At 34.3% G+C, this 16,884-nt stretch overlaps 1 protein-coding gene across 8 annotated transcripts in view; it reads right to left on the bottom strand.

The window, feature by feature from the left end:
* The window catches only part of LOC120588194 (alpha-fetoprotein-like), a 44,117-nt gene that overhangs the window by 21,913 nt on the left and 5,320 nt on the right, over positions 1–16,884 (bottom strand). For 7 of the 8 annotated variants that reach the window (XM_039845431.1, XM_039845433.1, XM_039845429.1 and 4 more), the window contains 7 exons: positions 15,043–15,175; positions 13,164–13,261; positions 11,953–12,082; positions 7,537–7,751; positions 5,270–5,402; positions 3,567–3,664; positions 101–239 (listed from right to left, as the gene is read on the bottom strand). In XM_039845431.1, coding sequence (XP_039701365.1) covers positions 101–239; positions 3,567–3,664; positions 5,270–5,402; positions 7,537–7,751; positions 11,953–12,082; positions 13,164–13,261; positions 15,043–15,175 — 946 coding nt within the window. The remainder of the gene's footprint in view (positions 1–100; positions 240–3,566; positions 3,665–5,269; positions 5,403–7,536; positions 7,752–11,952; positions 12,083–13,163; positions 13,262–15,042; positions 15,176–16,884) is intronic. The other variant, XM_039845432.1, reaches the window with a different exon arrangement.

Raw genomic sequence — 16,884 nt, 5'->3', positions numbered from 1 at the left:
CATTGACACTTCATAGGTGTATCCACTGATAGATTAATTGTTGGGGGTTGGAGATTAGAACTTCAAAAACAGGCAAACATGAAGTCACAGATATGCTTACCGTGTCCTCCACGCAGACAAACTTTTGCTCATCACATAGTGGGCAACATTTGGTGGCAGCAGCTGCCATGTTTTTCGTGAACGCAACCAACTCTTGAGCAGATAGTTGTGGGGCTTTCTTAGTATAAAGAACCAGGAGCCTAAAAGAATAATTTCTTCTTACTCTTGGCAATGACTATATGCCTAAAATGAAGAATTCTACTGTTTGCTTCAATATCCAACATTGTCTCTGATTTAGGATGAACAAAGCATTAAACTGGGTTTAATCCTATCCATTAGTCCTTGTTCCAATGGCCTAATGGCTTATTCAATATACCCAGCATTCTCTTCCAACTTCACACATTGAAATGTTAACTATGTTGCCTAGAGAAGGGTTCTTCAAAGAAACACAAGCTGAGAAAGAGCAATTAGCGGCATTGTTTTATAAGCTATGTAAATATCTAACCCATGTACTGTATATTGAAATTAATAAAATAATTTTTTTAAAGGCAGATATAAATAGACATTTTCCCAACAAAGATATATAGATGGCCAACAGGTACATGAGACAATGTTCGACATTACTAATTATCAGAGAAATGCAAATCAAAAACACAATGAGATATAACCTCACAACTATCAGAATAGCTATTATCAAAAAGACAAGAAACAAATGTTGGTGAGGATGTGGAGAAAAGGGAACACTTGCACACTATTGCTGGAAATATAAATTGGTGCAGCCTCTATGGAAATGGAGGTTCCTCAAATTAATCTTCCTGAATGGAGGTTCCTAAAATTAGAATGGAGGTTCCTCAAAAAATTAAAGATAGAACCACCATATGATCCAGCTATTCCACTTATGATTATTTATCCAAAGAAAATGGAAACACTAATTTGAAAAGATATAGGTACCTTTATTATCATTGCAGCATTATTTGTAATAGCCAAGATATGGAAACAACATAAATGTCCATTGATAGATGAATAAATAAAGATGTGGTACACACATACACACACACACACTCACACACACGCACACTCACACACACACACACAATGGAATGCTACTCAGCCCTTAAAAAGCAAATCTTGCTATTTGCAACAACATGCATGGACCTTGAGAGTATTATGCTAAGTGAAATAAGTCACAGAAAGACAATACCATATGATTTTACTTATCAGTAGAATCTAAAAATCAAAAGAAAAAACAAAACTCATAGATACAGAGAACAGATTGGTGGTTATCAGATATGTACATAGCTTATAAAACAATCCCCCTAATTGTATGGTGAAATTGTAACTAAACATATTGTGATCACTTTGTACTGTATACAAAGATTGAATTATGCTGTGTATCTGAAACTAATATAATGTTATATACTAACTTTATCTCAATCAAAAATAAATAAATATGGGTAAAATGAAAAAAAAAGAAAGAAAAGAAACACAAGCAATACGATTTTGAGTGTTTTCTTTTTTGCTTTCATGTGTCTTTATTTATGTGGAAGATTAATACTGTGTTCCTAATTACTCTAGCATTTAGTAAAACCTTTTTACTTTCTCTGTTTCTGCTTCCTGGGAAGATTCAGCTATATAGATTTTTCTTTTGCTTTCAATTGAGAACATTTGGGAAAATACAAATCTCTTTCCTATACAATATACAGGCATGTGAATATTCATAACAGTTTTCAACTTGTTTCTGTTAACATTTATCTTTAGAAATATGATTTTAATAACTCGGTCTTGTCAGACTCCAAAGACTTTAGAAATTATTGTCTTCAGAAAAAAATAGCCTACAAAAATTTGTTCCACCGTGATCCATCTTTTTCTACTTATCAAAGATAACTATTTGGATGACTACAAAATCAGACTAAGAGTAAACAGCTTCTACAATAAATATATGCAAAGGCCATTAAAGCTTTTATTGGTTGTCTACAATGTGTAGAAATAGGGCCTACAACTATTAGGAAATGGTCTCTACTTATGGAGCACACACCCCAGCGGGAGGATAGACAAGGACACTCGGTGAGTGAGAGGAGTAGAGTGCCTTAGGTGCACGTAGAATGACATTGAATCCTATCTCAGGGAGATCAGGCAAGCCTCCTGGAGGAAATGACATGTCATTTAAGATCTGACAATAATAATGAGTGAGGTAGAGGGGAGTGAAAGTGGAAGGGAAGTATTTGGGAAGTCACTGGATGTGATTTTGTTTGGGGGAGGGGGTTAAGGATTGGAGAGAGGAAAAGGAAGAAAGTTTAGTTACAGAATCAGAGTTACATTGTTTTGAAGATAATTATGGTTGATGTATAAAGAGTGGATTAGAGGTGGGCAAAGGCAATGTGAGGGAAGAAACAATTTGAAGGCCATTTTGGTAATCCAGGTGAGAGATGGTGGTAGACTGCACTAGGAGAGTAGTGGTGGGAACTGAGGGATATGGAAAGAGATTTTAAGGAGAAAGACCTGGGTTTGAGGACAATAATAAAAAAATCAGAATCAATTCTTGCATTTAGATTACAATGAAGTTTGGGGAAGAATTTAGCTACAACATTCAATGAGACAGTCACCCTAATCCAGTGGTTTGCAAACTGTGACTCCTGGACCAACAGCATCAGCATCCCTGGGAACTTGTTAAAAGTGCAAATTTTCAGGGCCCATCTCAAAAACTCTGGGGGTGTGGGGGTGGAGAGCTATATTTTAACAAGTCCTCCAGACAATTCTTAAGTTGGAGAATCACAGATCTAATACTTAAACTAGGTATTAGGAGCTGAACACAATATAAAAGTAACAAGTTAAATATACTCTCCAAAACAAGAATACTTTTTCTGGATTCATTATTCCGGACATTTAATTTAATCTCAATAATATGGGACATTATATCAAATTGAACTTTTCCTTAATACTCTGCTTCTAAAGAGACTATTATATAATGATCCTAAAGATTGCTAAAAATTGGCTTTTGTTTTTGATATATTATATTAACCTTTGAAATTTAGTGAAATGTACCAGTCTCTCTGCACACAAGTTTTGTGTGTTCCCCTGGCAAATAACTAAGGTATCTATTTATCTCTACTTTTGGTGGTAAAAATACTAAATTTGCTATATGGACCTGATTTGAAACAGACAGGGACCCTACATTAGATCTCTGTTGCAGCTTTGACTCAAAATTGCAGTCTCAAACTAAATGTCCAGGTATAAGGAGGGGCCCCGGTGAGATTGTAGGAAGGCAGCAAGGGCTTATTTGGCTCCCTAACCTCTGGGCATTGACTAAAATCTGGAAACTGGCCTGTAAAGCACTGTAAAAGCACCCAAAGTTATACAGACATCTATCTTATCGAGATGAAGTTAGCTAGGTTAATTTAGAATTGATTTTTTTCCTTGACTTCTGAAGTTTTTAAGGTTGAATGTAGACTCTTAGCAACTCTCAGCATCAAGAGTTAACAAAAACTCACTAAACGACTATAAATCTGGACAATATCTTATAAACATACCTGTCATGGAAGTTACTATCTCCTAATTTCTCACGTAAATCACAGTGATTTTTAATATGCTCATGGCTTTCACGAACCACCTTTTGAAACGTCTCTTTCTGAAAAATAAAGATAATTGCGTTTATCTATCATTGCAACAATACATCTTGAGATAAGATTGCAAAACCATCTTCTGTAATAGTTTAATGTTACTGTTTTCCTAAACCCAGGACTTTATTTACTTACTGAGTTAACAAATCTTGAAAAACACATTTTGCTGAAACAGGAATGGCTATGTACTTCATGGAGAAAAAAAAAGATATTGATATTCAGTTTCCCAAAATAAGAATTCATTTGTGATTAAATGGCATATTTTACAAGCACAAGCCAAAGAGAGATCATCAAAGGTATTTTATAGAGCTAAGTTTGATTGGTCAGTGTGTGTGGGGGCGGGGTGGTATTTTTAATAATATAGCCTTTTTACATAAACAGCAAATATAGAGATAAAGATATAAGTATAGAAATATAGATATGTATTAAGAAGTCACAATGTAATAAAAGCATGTACCAGCCTTGAATATAGTAAAACACTCCACAAATACATTTTAAAGTTAATCACATGGAATTCTCAGTGCTAACTGCAAATTTGAAGACTTCTTGAACCTGTAAATAAATTCCAGTGGGAGGATACGGGTGACCTCGCAGGCTTAGCTCTTTGGTAAGAGCACAAAATCCGGTCACCTGATTCTAATAACCAGTGTTTGTCATAGTAAAAATTTTACCAGACTTGCAAACTGTTTACTTGGATTTAACCCTTAGCCCTGGCCTTACTGCCTGTGTGACATTGGGCAAGTCATTTAAAGTTTCTGAAACTAATTACTTTCATCTATAAAATGTTGTTAGTGATTCTGGCATTGCTAATGTTACCAGGCTGTTAAGAGGATCCAATAGAACACTGGCTGTAAAGTTGCTTTGTTAACTCTAAACATCCATGCTCCTGTAAGGTACTATTATCATAAGACTATTGTGGAGGTTGGCTGGTGCTGCTATGAGAGGTTGCTAACCTACAGGAGACTAAATCACTTTCATTTATCTTCCCTTTGGGGACAGGAAGATGCTAGTGTACCTGCTTGAGCTCAGACAGGACAAGAGATGCCTTCGTTTTCCACCAGACCCCCATCTCTCTCTCTGTAAATATGTAAACCATCGATTAGAATAACAAAAGCAAGAGCTACCTGGCTCCTGGTAACCCTAAATAACTAATCATCTGGTCAGATTTGTATGGTCATCTGCCTTTTTCATGTTAAATGTGTAACAGGAGCTGCTGCCTTTAAACAATAAGATTTCTAACCTGAAATAGGAACAATTTCCTGACCTGCTTGGTGGAAATAGTTGACCTTCTCAAGCCCTACTAGGCTATACTTTCATGTTACCTTCTATTGTACCAAGATGACTTTCACTTTAAAGAGGAGATTGCACGGAGAAGGTTCCGAGAAGCACAGACTCTATAAGACAGTGTGTATGATTTGTGTGTATGATTTGCATAAAGAATTGCCACAGTATGATGATATGGCCTTTGTTTTAGATGGAAATCGTATTTCTTATGCAGTGCTAGCAATTAGCAAGAACATGCATAATCATCTTACTAACAGCACTGTAATTTTTCCTATGTTTGTAATCACTTATGTATTAAGTAAAAGGTTGAAAAATAAAAGGGCATTTACCCCATGGCTATAGCATTCCAGAGGATTTTCTAATTTACAGCATTTTTCCAATAAATTTTGATATACTATAACCACTCTCAAAATCACTGGAAGTGCCAACTCTGGATGCCTTCTTGAATATTCATAAAGAAACCTGTAGCCATATGAAACATATTAGAAAGTAAACAGTAAAAGTCAAAGGCCATTAGTATTCTTTCAAAGCCAATTATAATTAAGAAATGTATTAACTATTTTAACTGACCTTAAGACATTTGGAAACCTTGGGAGGCTGGTAGTTTTATTGACTACATTTCAAGATAAGTATTCCAAATCAATAAAATTATGTAATTTTTTCAAAGTCACACAGTAGTGAGTGGCAGATCCAGAACGTGAACCTAAAATATCTTGATTGGCTGATAGCTCTTGGACCAGGATCTCTACTTACTTTTACTAGAAATTAATTTCAAGTGTTTGGGTGAGAATATATTTTTCTCAAAGATCTCTGAGGCTAGATTTTATAAGTATTACAATTCTTTTGAAAGAAAGTGCTAGCTACATATTAATTCACCGTCTTACTTTCTTTTCCACATAAACCTTCAAGCATGAGTAGTTCATGCACAATCTACACATTCTTCTGGGTTAAAAGAAAGGAAAAATTGGACTCTAGAACATTTTCAAAGGAACTATAGAATCATAGGAAGCACCTTAGCAGTGGCCTTATCCAAACACTTCAGTTTTACAGCTGGAACACAAAAACCTGGAGCAATTAAGTGGCTTAATCTACATTCCAAAGTTTACACATGACAAAGCTAAACTGGAATTCAGGTCCCCAATTTAGAGTCTAATGTGATTTTCACTAGGAAATCATGCCTATCAACTTTTTCGATATCAAATACAAGTTTAGAAATAAGTGGGTTCAGGAAGTGACATTTACTTTTACAAGGCATTATCAAATGTAATTTCAGAAATATAGCCGTAGTCATTCAACAAAGAACTTTAAAGAAAACTCAAATTCTTATGCTTTGTTGGAATGTAGTTGCTCCAAATGTTTCACAAAGTGACTTCAGAAATATTTCAATCATACAGCAATATTGCCTTAATACTATATATTGAAATCAATTTGCCTTATGCACAAATTGATACACACTTCTGAATGGACACAAGAGATCTTAATACTCCATCTCTCTAATCTTTAAATGCCACACCAATGGTTTTGGTAGTAGATATTAAATTAATTAGAAGAGCTTACTAGGTATATTAATCTGAAGCTCTTACTAACAGATAACTCTAAGACCCTTAGAGCAAAGTTTGCAAACACTGGACATCCACTACGTTTTTAAAATTCCCTGTTATTTGTTAACATTTAAAAATCTAAAGACTTCCAGCTTCTCTCAAAATGTAGTATATCCAACCATCCAAAGCCTGCATTCCATATAGTAATTAGTGGCTGAAGCTATACGGTAGCTGCTGTGGACGAAAAAGGGGCCACTTACTAAACGTGGAAAAAGGGGAGGCCAGCATGATGGGCCTTACAAACTCAGAGAACAAAATTAATCATGTAGGGTGGTCTGAACATATAAATTCCTACCTAAAAGCAGGTCATGGCAGGTAGTCACATCCTGGGCCTAACTTTCTTGATAAAGTTCAGTTTTTACCTAAGTGAGCCTGTCTTTTGTCTTTTTTGCATTTAACAAACTCTTGGAATGTCACAATAATCTTTTTCCGGCCCCTGAAGGCACAACAAACCGCAGGAGACCACAGAATCCTTCATTGTTAACTTGTTCCCCAAATACCATCTATAAGTGTTGTTAATGTTAATTATTAACTAACCCACCAATGTAAAAGAAATTCATGTCTCTGTTTTACTTCTTATCCAATCCTGGAGATTTCCCCACTTTCTTTCTCCCAACTCCTTGATCTATTACCAATGGGGTTCATGTAATCCTCCTTACATGTCTTCCTTTAATTCTAATGTGTAAAATAAACTGCAAAACTGCCTTCTCTGGAGCATTTTCTCAATCTGTTGAGATTTTGCTTCTCGGCAGTCGTCATCATCAGTTTGGCTCAAATAAACTCATTAAAATTCTCTACAGTTTGGACGTTTCTTATGTCAACACTGCCAATTTGGGACTTCACAAAACATCTCTTGGTCACAGTTCCTATGTAGGCACTCATTTACATCACTGGCTAACCTCTGTCATCATGTAAGTTTATAACTCCATATAATATTCCAAATAATTCATAAATATAATATTCCATCATTAAGATTTTACAAAAATCTATATTACTCTTGTAGGAAATCGTCTTGCTTGTCAGTGAATTGTTTGCATACAAATCGGTCTTCTGTAAACCTGCTGAGTGGCCCAGAGGAAAGATCAGGTTTTTCATCATTTTCTGAGTTGATAATGCATTCCCCTCGGAATGGCGCTGGCAGTGCACAGCATGGAGTGATCTTGCTGGATAGGATAGCCTGTTTAGAGCAGGTATAGTTCATGAGCTGGCTCTATAAAACATAAAAGGTAACAGTTATTTTTGATGACTTCATTCTGAACTTATTTATTTTTATCAGTAGTAGAAACCAGAGAAAAAACTTTACATCTTATATTGCTTTATCTTTGACAAACTGAAAGACCAAAAAAGTCATTTATAGTGACTCATTCTAATAAGAAAAGCTTATTTCTCTATTTGAGCTTACTCGAGTGTCTTTTAACATCTCTTGTTAAGGGTGGAAAATTTTCAAGTGAGCCAACTAGCTAAGTCAGCTACAGGGAAGAAATATCTTTAGATACCAGAAGTTGCCCTACTTGCTTGGGTGTGGGTTAGGAACTGTATTGTATAAGATATGAAGATGGCCAATGTCTGCTTCTGTAATCCACTTACTTGTTAATTAAGGGTGTGGTTCGGGGCAAAGATATGCTAACAGCCGACTTCTGCTTCTGTAATCTGCTTGCTTGTTCAGAAGACCACCAGGATATGGTCTTAAGCTTTATAAGCTGCCTCCTCTGAAAGCTCGGGGCTGATCTCCTCTAACCCTGCCTGGTAGAGAGCCAGTCACCGGCTGGCTAATAAAGGCTCATAATTAATCTCAATTGGCTCCGTGGGTCTCAGAATCGTTTGCGCCATAACACTCTTAAAGAACTTTAAAGGGAGATAGACCATATTATTGTTTCCATGTTTAGTCCAATGAAATACAAATGAAGACTTTTATTGTCTTGCTTTTGTTTGTATTGTTTAAGAAACATTTGTCCCTTGTCATTTATTGTATGTATTACTATTATATTACTATAATATTACTATTATACTTACATATTTAACATATCTACTTATACATCATGCACACAAATAATTGTGTGTGTGTGTGAATAAGCTAGCCTCTACACTTAAGGAACTCACAATCTAGTTGGAGAATCGAATAATTAAACAATAATAATAGAAGTTGTAATAGAAGTAGCATATATGATACTTTGGAAGAAAAAAGAGATTTGCAATCCAGACCAAATGGAGGTCAGAGCAAAAATCTTGAACAATTTGAGTCTTGAAAGACAAATGGAAGTTAAATGGAAACAAGGAGGAAGAGCATTCTAGAATTATTCATCCTTGTATGTGAAGAATCTTAGAAGTGAGAGAACATGATACATTTGCGAAATGATGTATAGGATATTTGGAGGCTATCGAGAAAATTTAGTTGAGAAATGATGAGGCTTGAACCAAAGGAATAGTTGAGTATACTTAAGAGCTACTGAGAAGTAGAATTGACGAGATTTTAAAATACCATAATTAGATTGGAGGCAGGGGGTGAGGTGAGGACAAAGAATCTAGAATGGTATAAGACTCTGGGTTGATGGTATCAATTTACCGAAACTGATATTCAAGAGAAAAAAACAGATTTGAAGAGGATGGCTAAAAAGAGAAACCAAAGAGTCCAATGCTGGAATATAGAGTTAAGATGATTTAAGGCATTTATTAGGCATCTTCGTGGAGAGTTCCTCTAAGCAGTTGGCACGGTAGATTAAGGACTCTGGAAAGAATGGGCCAAAGGTGTAGATCTCTGTCATAAGTTGAAGCTACATTATGGGTTCAGGTTGAGACTGATAAGAAAAGAGTGTGTGCATTAGTTAAGTAACTAGCAAGCTCTCAGTGTCTTAATGGAACCAAGTTTTTTTCTATCTCAATTAAGTCCTATTGTGAAGGGAGGAGTAGTGCCTCTAGGCAGTAGTTCAGGGAATCAGACTGACAGAGCCTCTGTCATCTTCAAGGGATGGCTTCTAATATTGCCTTCAGGTTGTGGGTGTTTGGGCCAGGAGATTTTTATGGGCCAGGCTTAGAAATGACATAAATCACTTCTGACCAGAACTCAGTCAGGTGGCCCCACCTAGTTGCAAGACAGACAAGAAATGTAATTCTTGGCCCAGCAACTTCTACACCATGGAAAAGGAGAATGAATTCTTGCTGATGGCTAGCCAGCTCTTAGTAATGTTTAAAATAAGAAAGGAAAAGACCAAGACTAGATCTATTGGGAATGCCAATTTTCAAAGTGTAGTAGAAGAGGGGAAGACAACTGATAAAAATAACTGTAAGAACACAGGCATTACAGGCAGATGAAAAACTTCTACCATCTATTGTCTTCTAGATAGCACCTTTGCAGGCATCACTAGAAAAATGAACTAATACAGTGGTTGACAGCTGTAGCTCTAAACTCGGACGGTCTGAGTTCTAATCCTGGTTTTGCTACTTCCTAACTGTGTGACCTAGGCAAGAAACTTTACATCATTGTGCCTCAATTTCCTAATCTATAAAATGGGGATAAAATAATACTTACTTTCTAAGGTTGTAGGAATTAAATGAGTTAATATTTATTAAGAACAAAGAAAGAAGCCTAGCTCAGAGTAAGTGATAAAATAATGTTTGTCAAATAAAAATGAAATGCTTAGAATTAGTGTCTGACACACAAAAAAATGTTTTTTTAAAAGCTAGTATTATAGCAATTATTATACATTTCTAGAATGTTGGTTTAATAACGCCTTAAAGTCAAAGAGAGAAAACCTTGTAAAATTGAATTGTGTTGACTGAGCGATACAATAGACTGATAAACTATATTAATTTATATCACTTAATATTAAAAGTTAATCTATTATAAGCATATTTGCTTTGTGAGTCAGAGTGATATTTTGACCATGGTATGATATAATGAGCACTAATAAAAACAGAAAACTTTCTAGGACACACAACTCAAATGTATACAATCCATACACATTTCTGAAAGCATTAGGAAAAATACCCTAATCATAAGAGAATTAAATCAATATTAAAAAAAAAAAAACAGTGGAATATAATGTATAAAAGAAATGATAGTTCAAGTGAAATAATTATTTTAACAAAATTATTTAAAAATAATGAGTATAAACAAAGAAGTCAACCAAAACAATCAAGATAAAAGCATCTAAGAAAATTTGAGAGAATTAGTAAATTAAAAGCAGAAACACAGTAGAATTGATAAATAAGTCCAAGAACTTTGTCTCAGAAAAGAGCAGTAAATTAAACAGTCCTTTCTCAAAGCTAATTAATTTAAGAAGAAAACACAAATACATGGGTAAAAGAAAGTATAATTACATAATTGATTTTTTAATTATCAAATATTATTATTATTATTATTATTTGTAGAACTCTGTTCTTAGATGAGAAAATGCAGAAGGAGACTTTTCAAGGAAAATGTATATTTAAAACCTTGACAAAAAATAAATACATTCTCATTATTCTCATTTGTTATATAAATACTGAATTCGGGGGTGGAGGGTTGGCGGGGACTGAATCATCAACCCTAGGGGAAACACAGGGTTAGATTCCTGCAAGTCTCTGGGCACATTTTTCGTCAACAGATAAAGACATAACCTTGTTTTATGTATCTTTCTGTTTAAAGACACCTTACTTAATATATATTGGTGATCTATTCACATTGAACTCACAGCCACCGGCACTGTTATTCATTCATGAACAAAGCTTATTTAGTACAAGTATTTTCTCCCCAACCCACATCACGGTCTTCTTGTGCTTAGAACAGTAGACCACTCAGCACTACCCTTGAGGCCATTTTAAACAGCTAAATCACCAAGAAAAGGCACAAAAATGAGGACAATGTGGCATTAAATAGACTGCAAAAAGGACATATTTACAGTATAAGAGCTAGAACAAGAAGGCCAAATATCATCTGGGTTGGTTCCATCTCAGCTGGGACTACATGTATCAGGTGATCCAAATTTTCCACTGCTCTGAGCATGCACAAGTCTGTGAATTACCACAAAAGTGCTGTGAATATTGATTTTGGAGTTCCAAATAAATTTTGACAATTAGGTGAATTCATAAGCACAGAATTTGTGAATAATGAGGATGGACTGAAAAATGCAAAAATAAATTCATAACAAAAGAAATGAAGAAGCTGTCATACCAGCTTCTAATTTTATCTTTGCTTATTTCACAGACAAGTTCTTTTAAATCTTCACAAAACAAATAAATCTCAATACAATATAATTTATTTCAGAAAAATCAAAAGGAAAAAATTCTAAATCATTTTTTAGGAATTAGCATAACTGATACCAAAATCTGATAAGTGGTAATTACTTTTTTAAATTCATTATATACCATTGTCGCCTTTATTTAAGAATTATTTTAAGGGCTGAACTAAGTTTGAAGAAAAGAGAAGATCTTACCCTGCCAAACACACATGCTACTGCATTTCCATCACAACAGGTCTGATGTAGATTTTTAATATCAATGGCCAATTTGGCAATTTCAGAAAAGTTAGCTTTAGGTTGTTTTTTAGTCAGCAGAACCAATTCCCTGAAAAGAAAAATAAGTACATTTTAAACAATATTTTGAATTAAATTCTTTCCAAGATTAGTTCTAGCTCAATGAGTAACCAAAAGAACAAAAACACAGTTGCAAATGTAGGGCGAGGAGGATATTATAAATGCTTTCTATTTCTCAGTGATAGCACCCACAGTCGTACATGATCTGTCACAAAACAAATACGATTCAACACGTAATCAAGGAATATAGTCATTTTAATCATTTAAATTATTGCTTAAGGAAGTTTAGTTGCTTAGAAAGATAATTTGGATATTTATCTGACCTGACTTTCCAAGTAAAATTTTTCATCATAAAAAAAAAATATTACAGGAGGCTTGGGTCTCCTTTGCCTTTCTTTGTTGACAACTGAGCACATCCCTTTAATTTCTCAGGGAATAGGGGAAATGGGCCTGCCTCATAAGGAGAACTGAGCTTCCAGACAGCCCAATGTCATCCTTAATTGGGGGAGAAAGTGATATAAGGAAGACGCATGTCTTCCAGTGTCGAATTGAACAGAAACTCACAATCTGGGCCAGGAAAGAGGCACATTGAGTAAGATCAGATTCTCCTCCCACCCTAAACCCTTACAGCCCCTCCCAAAAAACACCACTGCTTTTTGTGTTCTGCATAATATTGGAGCCAAAATCTTTCCTATCTTCCAAGAGAAAAGAATACCTTTCAGCCTCCAGCCTTTACTATGCAGAACAATTAAGTGCCTGAATCTGAATGTACAGAATGTTTGTGCACTAGGAAGAGACTAAGGAATTTGAGAAGATGGAAGAAATTGAGGCAGGAGATAAAGGGTGAAGGTGAGGATTGTGTAATTTCATGCACTATCTAGCCTATCAAACGCTAGTAGCCTATTTTGGTTTCATAGTAATATTCGTAATAAATTAATATTCATAATAAAAATAAACCTAGCCTATTGAACAGGCTAGTAGCGTACATGTAGAGAAAGGAGCCAGGACTGAGAGATATTATTAAACAAAAGATAAATGATTTTTCAAATGAGTTTAACCAAAAGGGGTGATCCAACTGTGATGAAGTCCACAAATCTAAATAGATAACTTACACTGCTTTTGCTACTTTGTGGTTGAATTTAATTCCAATTTCACATAAATGGTGGTGCCTCAAAGATATTTCTTTAATGTATTTTCTGATGGGTTCTAGCTGTAATTAGAAAAACAACTCATCTAAGAAATATGGCAGAACAACAAAAAAGTTAATTTTATCATAAGTGAAGAAGAGAGAAAAGTAAAAATTGTGTATCTACTAAAAATTAGAAAGTTTTTAGTGTCTTATTTAAAAGATGCCAAATGCAATAGCATAATGCATTACTGTTTATCGATAATATGTGCTACAGTTTTGCTATACATATTAATGAAGTGCCCCTGCCCCAAATATGTTCATATTCTTTAACTAGGGACTTTTTATTTTTGTAAGTATTGCAAACAAACTTTTCAAGATAAAAACATAATAATGAAAAAGAAAAACATGCATGTTTTGTTATGATAGCAAAAATTTGGAGACAAATAAAATGTCTCAACAGAAGGGTGATGATTAAATAAATAATGGCACATTATTTTTGAAAAGATATGTATTTCTAATAAAAAGTATGTTTAATCTATAATCAAAACTATATATTCAGTGTGATTACAACAATCTACAAAATAAAATTTATAAATGAAAAGATGAATAAAAGAAAATATACCAAAATTGATATCTCTGTATGGTAGAAATATAAGTAATATTTGAAAATTTCAGAAAAGTTCTATTTTTTCACTTAAAACATTATATTGATCATATAGTATTTTTACTTTAGGTACTCACGCTTTAAAAAGCTTTTTTTAAGAACACGTTAGAAAATATATACAAAGTAAATATTCAAACCAAAAAACTGGCAAAATAATTGTAATTATATTTTATAATTAATTATAAATATAAGTATTTTTATCCTTATTTTGTTATCTTATACTCATTTGAAATTAAACACAAACAAGCTTATCTACTTCATAAGAGAGTATCTGAGAACTTAACTCATAAAATTGTATCTAATCACTGACACAATTTTTTTGCACAATTGGTTATGTATTTTTTTTCTAAGGATGGAGCCAAAACTGCTAGGAACAGACATCCTGGAAGCAGCAAGACTATAAACATCACAAAGTGAGGAAGAGGAGGAAAGAACTTTTAGTTAACTTATAAGCATCTGTTTATGCTTAAGAGCAAGTGGCATGTTACACATTAAGGAAAAATTTCCACTGAAGAGGATTAAGGTTAAAAAAACTTTATAACTTAAATTAATAAGTGCCAAGTTATCTACAAAACTCATCTTAATGAAAAGCTAATTTTTCAGAAATTCCAAGTAATGAAACGTAAGTCTGCATGATTACTTGCTTTTAGTGTTTAATTAATATGAAACCAAAGAAGAGAAAGAGAGAAAAAAAAAAAGACTGTTCTGCTTAGGAATTCAGAATTGGCTTCAGAAGGAATTGGAGTTCACCACAGAAAGAATGGAGAGGGAGGTAAATATAAATATATGATAATAGCTACAGTTATTGAATACTTAGCATATGTCAGCAACTCTTTAGCTACATTATTTAATATCTTACACAAGGGAGACAACGAAGAGCTCAATAGAAAAAATAGGTTTAGAAGAATAGAGAAATAGGGGATTAAAGGAATATGATATAAATTCTCACTGAATAGAGCAAAGAAAACAGCAAGGAAAAAGTGGCTCTGCATTTAGCTTTGATTATGCTTCCTAAATTTTAATGACTATACAAATTGCCCAGTTATCTTGTTAAAATGAAATTCTATTTAGTAGGTCTGGAGAAAAACTTAGATTCTACATTTCTAACAAGATGCCAGGTGATGCATATGTTGCTAGTCCATAGTCCACACTTTCTACAGCAAGGCCCTAAATAATAGTTAACAAACGAATATTTTACCTTTATTTGGAAGCATTCAGTCTTATTTTCTTCTTGGCAACATGACTGAATAGCTGTTTCATAGCAAGCAGACATCGTCAGAATAGTGGGTCCATATAAGAATGGATGTTTTCTAGAAGTTTCATAAATATACCTATAATGTGACAAATATGAAGATGTGTAATTTGGAATTCAAAAATAAGTGCTGATGCCGTTTCATAAAAACTTAGGATTCATTAATTTTGTTGACCTGAAAATTTTAGAACATTATGGTGAAAGAAAATTTTAGAACATTATGGTGAACATTATACTTAAACGCATCGAATGTTCACTGTGGACAGATCATGGTAAGGTTAGTCAGACTTTTGCCGAGTGCCCACAAAGTGACCTAGCTGTACCTTCTAAGCCAGTGGGGAAATAAACCAATACTCAAAACGTTTCATTCTTATATAAATAGTAGAAGATAGAAAGTTAAATGTCAAAACTGAAGTTTTGTAGATGCAGGAGGGAATTAAATTTAGAAGCCATTGGTGGGTGGAGAGGAGTCTCTCAAGATCAAGTTCTTTCTGAACTACAAAAGTTACTATGCTATCTTTTGATTAAGTCCAAAAATAGCTGACTTTTTCTCCAGCTTTGATATAAATTACTGTTTCCTTAATTGAGAATTAAGTAAAGTTCTTGATTTATAATTATGAGGCAAGTAGGTAGAAATCTATTTTTCCCTTGAATATTTATGGTTGTATGTATATAAGTTAAAATCAGCACATAAAATCACTCCTTAATTACTGACTTCATTGTAACTATTCAAGAAGAGGTTAGATTCACTGCCTGAGTATTGATTAGACTTTTTAATCCCTGAATATTCAACCTAAATCTGATTCTATACTTCTCACCTATAGTAGATAGCACTACAGTAAATAGGTAGCTAAGTTCACATTTTGATTTCCACTTGGTTGCCCAAAACCCCATTCCTTAGTCCTTTCTCCCTAAGTGGCTGGGGCCACTTAATTTTTTCTTGAAGGCTCTGTAGTCTCTGAGACAATTTTGGCCTTCTATGGGTAAGTGGAAGGAATTTAAGTTATTTAGCACCAAGTCATCCTATCTGCTCATTCATGTCTGTTCTAGAGTTTCGTGTCTAAAATCTGAAATCAAATCTCCACCGTGCTCCTTGCACTCTAGATCCAGCAATCAGATATTGGCCTTATTTCCATTGTCCGAGACTGTATTGAGAAGATGGCCAGAACCTCATTCCTTAAGAACTGAGGCCTGGTATTTATTTCTCTTGTCATCTCTACCTTTTTAAGTATTGATTTCCTGCCTCTAAACCCTGACCACTTACTAGCAACCCACTCTCAACAGATAGACTTCTACACTAACTAGAAAAACAAAATATAAGAGTGCCTACCCATTTGCTGTAATGCTATCCACTCCAGATGAGAATTATAGAATCGTAGTTACTGAGTAGAAAGCTCATCTCTGTCTAATCTACAGTTTTTACTTACTCCTAGGTCCCCAGCGACTGACCATATTTCCATGCCTATCACACACCCTCTCTGCTATCCCTTGACGAACATCCTAAATACCAACACCCTGCCTGAGCTCTCTGTCCCTAGTCCTCTCTTTTTCTTATGCTTTGCCTACTTGACTATACCTTTCAAAGTAATTTGCTACTGGTCTGACCAATCTAATTCTTAAGGAGATGGGTCCTTTACAGGTACTAGTCATTTTTCATGTTTCATGGCACAGACATATCCATGCCCTTTTCAGTTCCTAAGACCATAATTGTGATTCTGAGGGAGAAAAAAATATATCTTAGCTCAAATCTTCACTTTAATTTCATATAATAAAGCATTCTATTTGTAA

This window comes from Pteropus medius, unplaced genomic scaffold (assembly GCF_902729225.1).
Source record: "Pteropus medius unplaced genomic scaffold, Ma_sr-lr_union100, whole genome shotgun sequence".
NCBI lineage: Eukaryota > Metazoa > Chordata > Mammalia > Chiroptera > Pteropodidae > Pteropus > Pteropus medius.
Note: the sequence above shows the minus strand (reverse complement) of the source record. Positions and strands in the feature narration are given on the sequence as shown.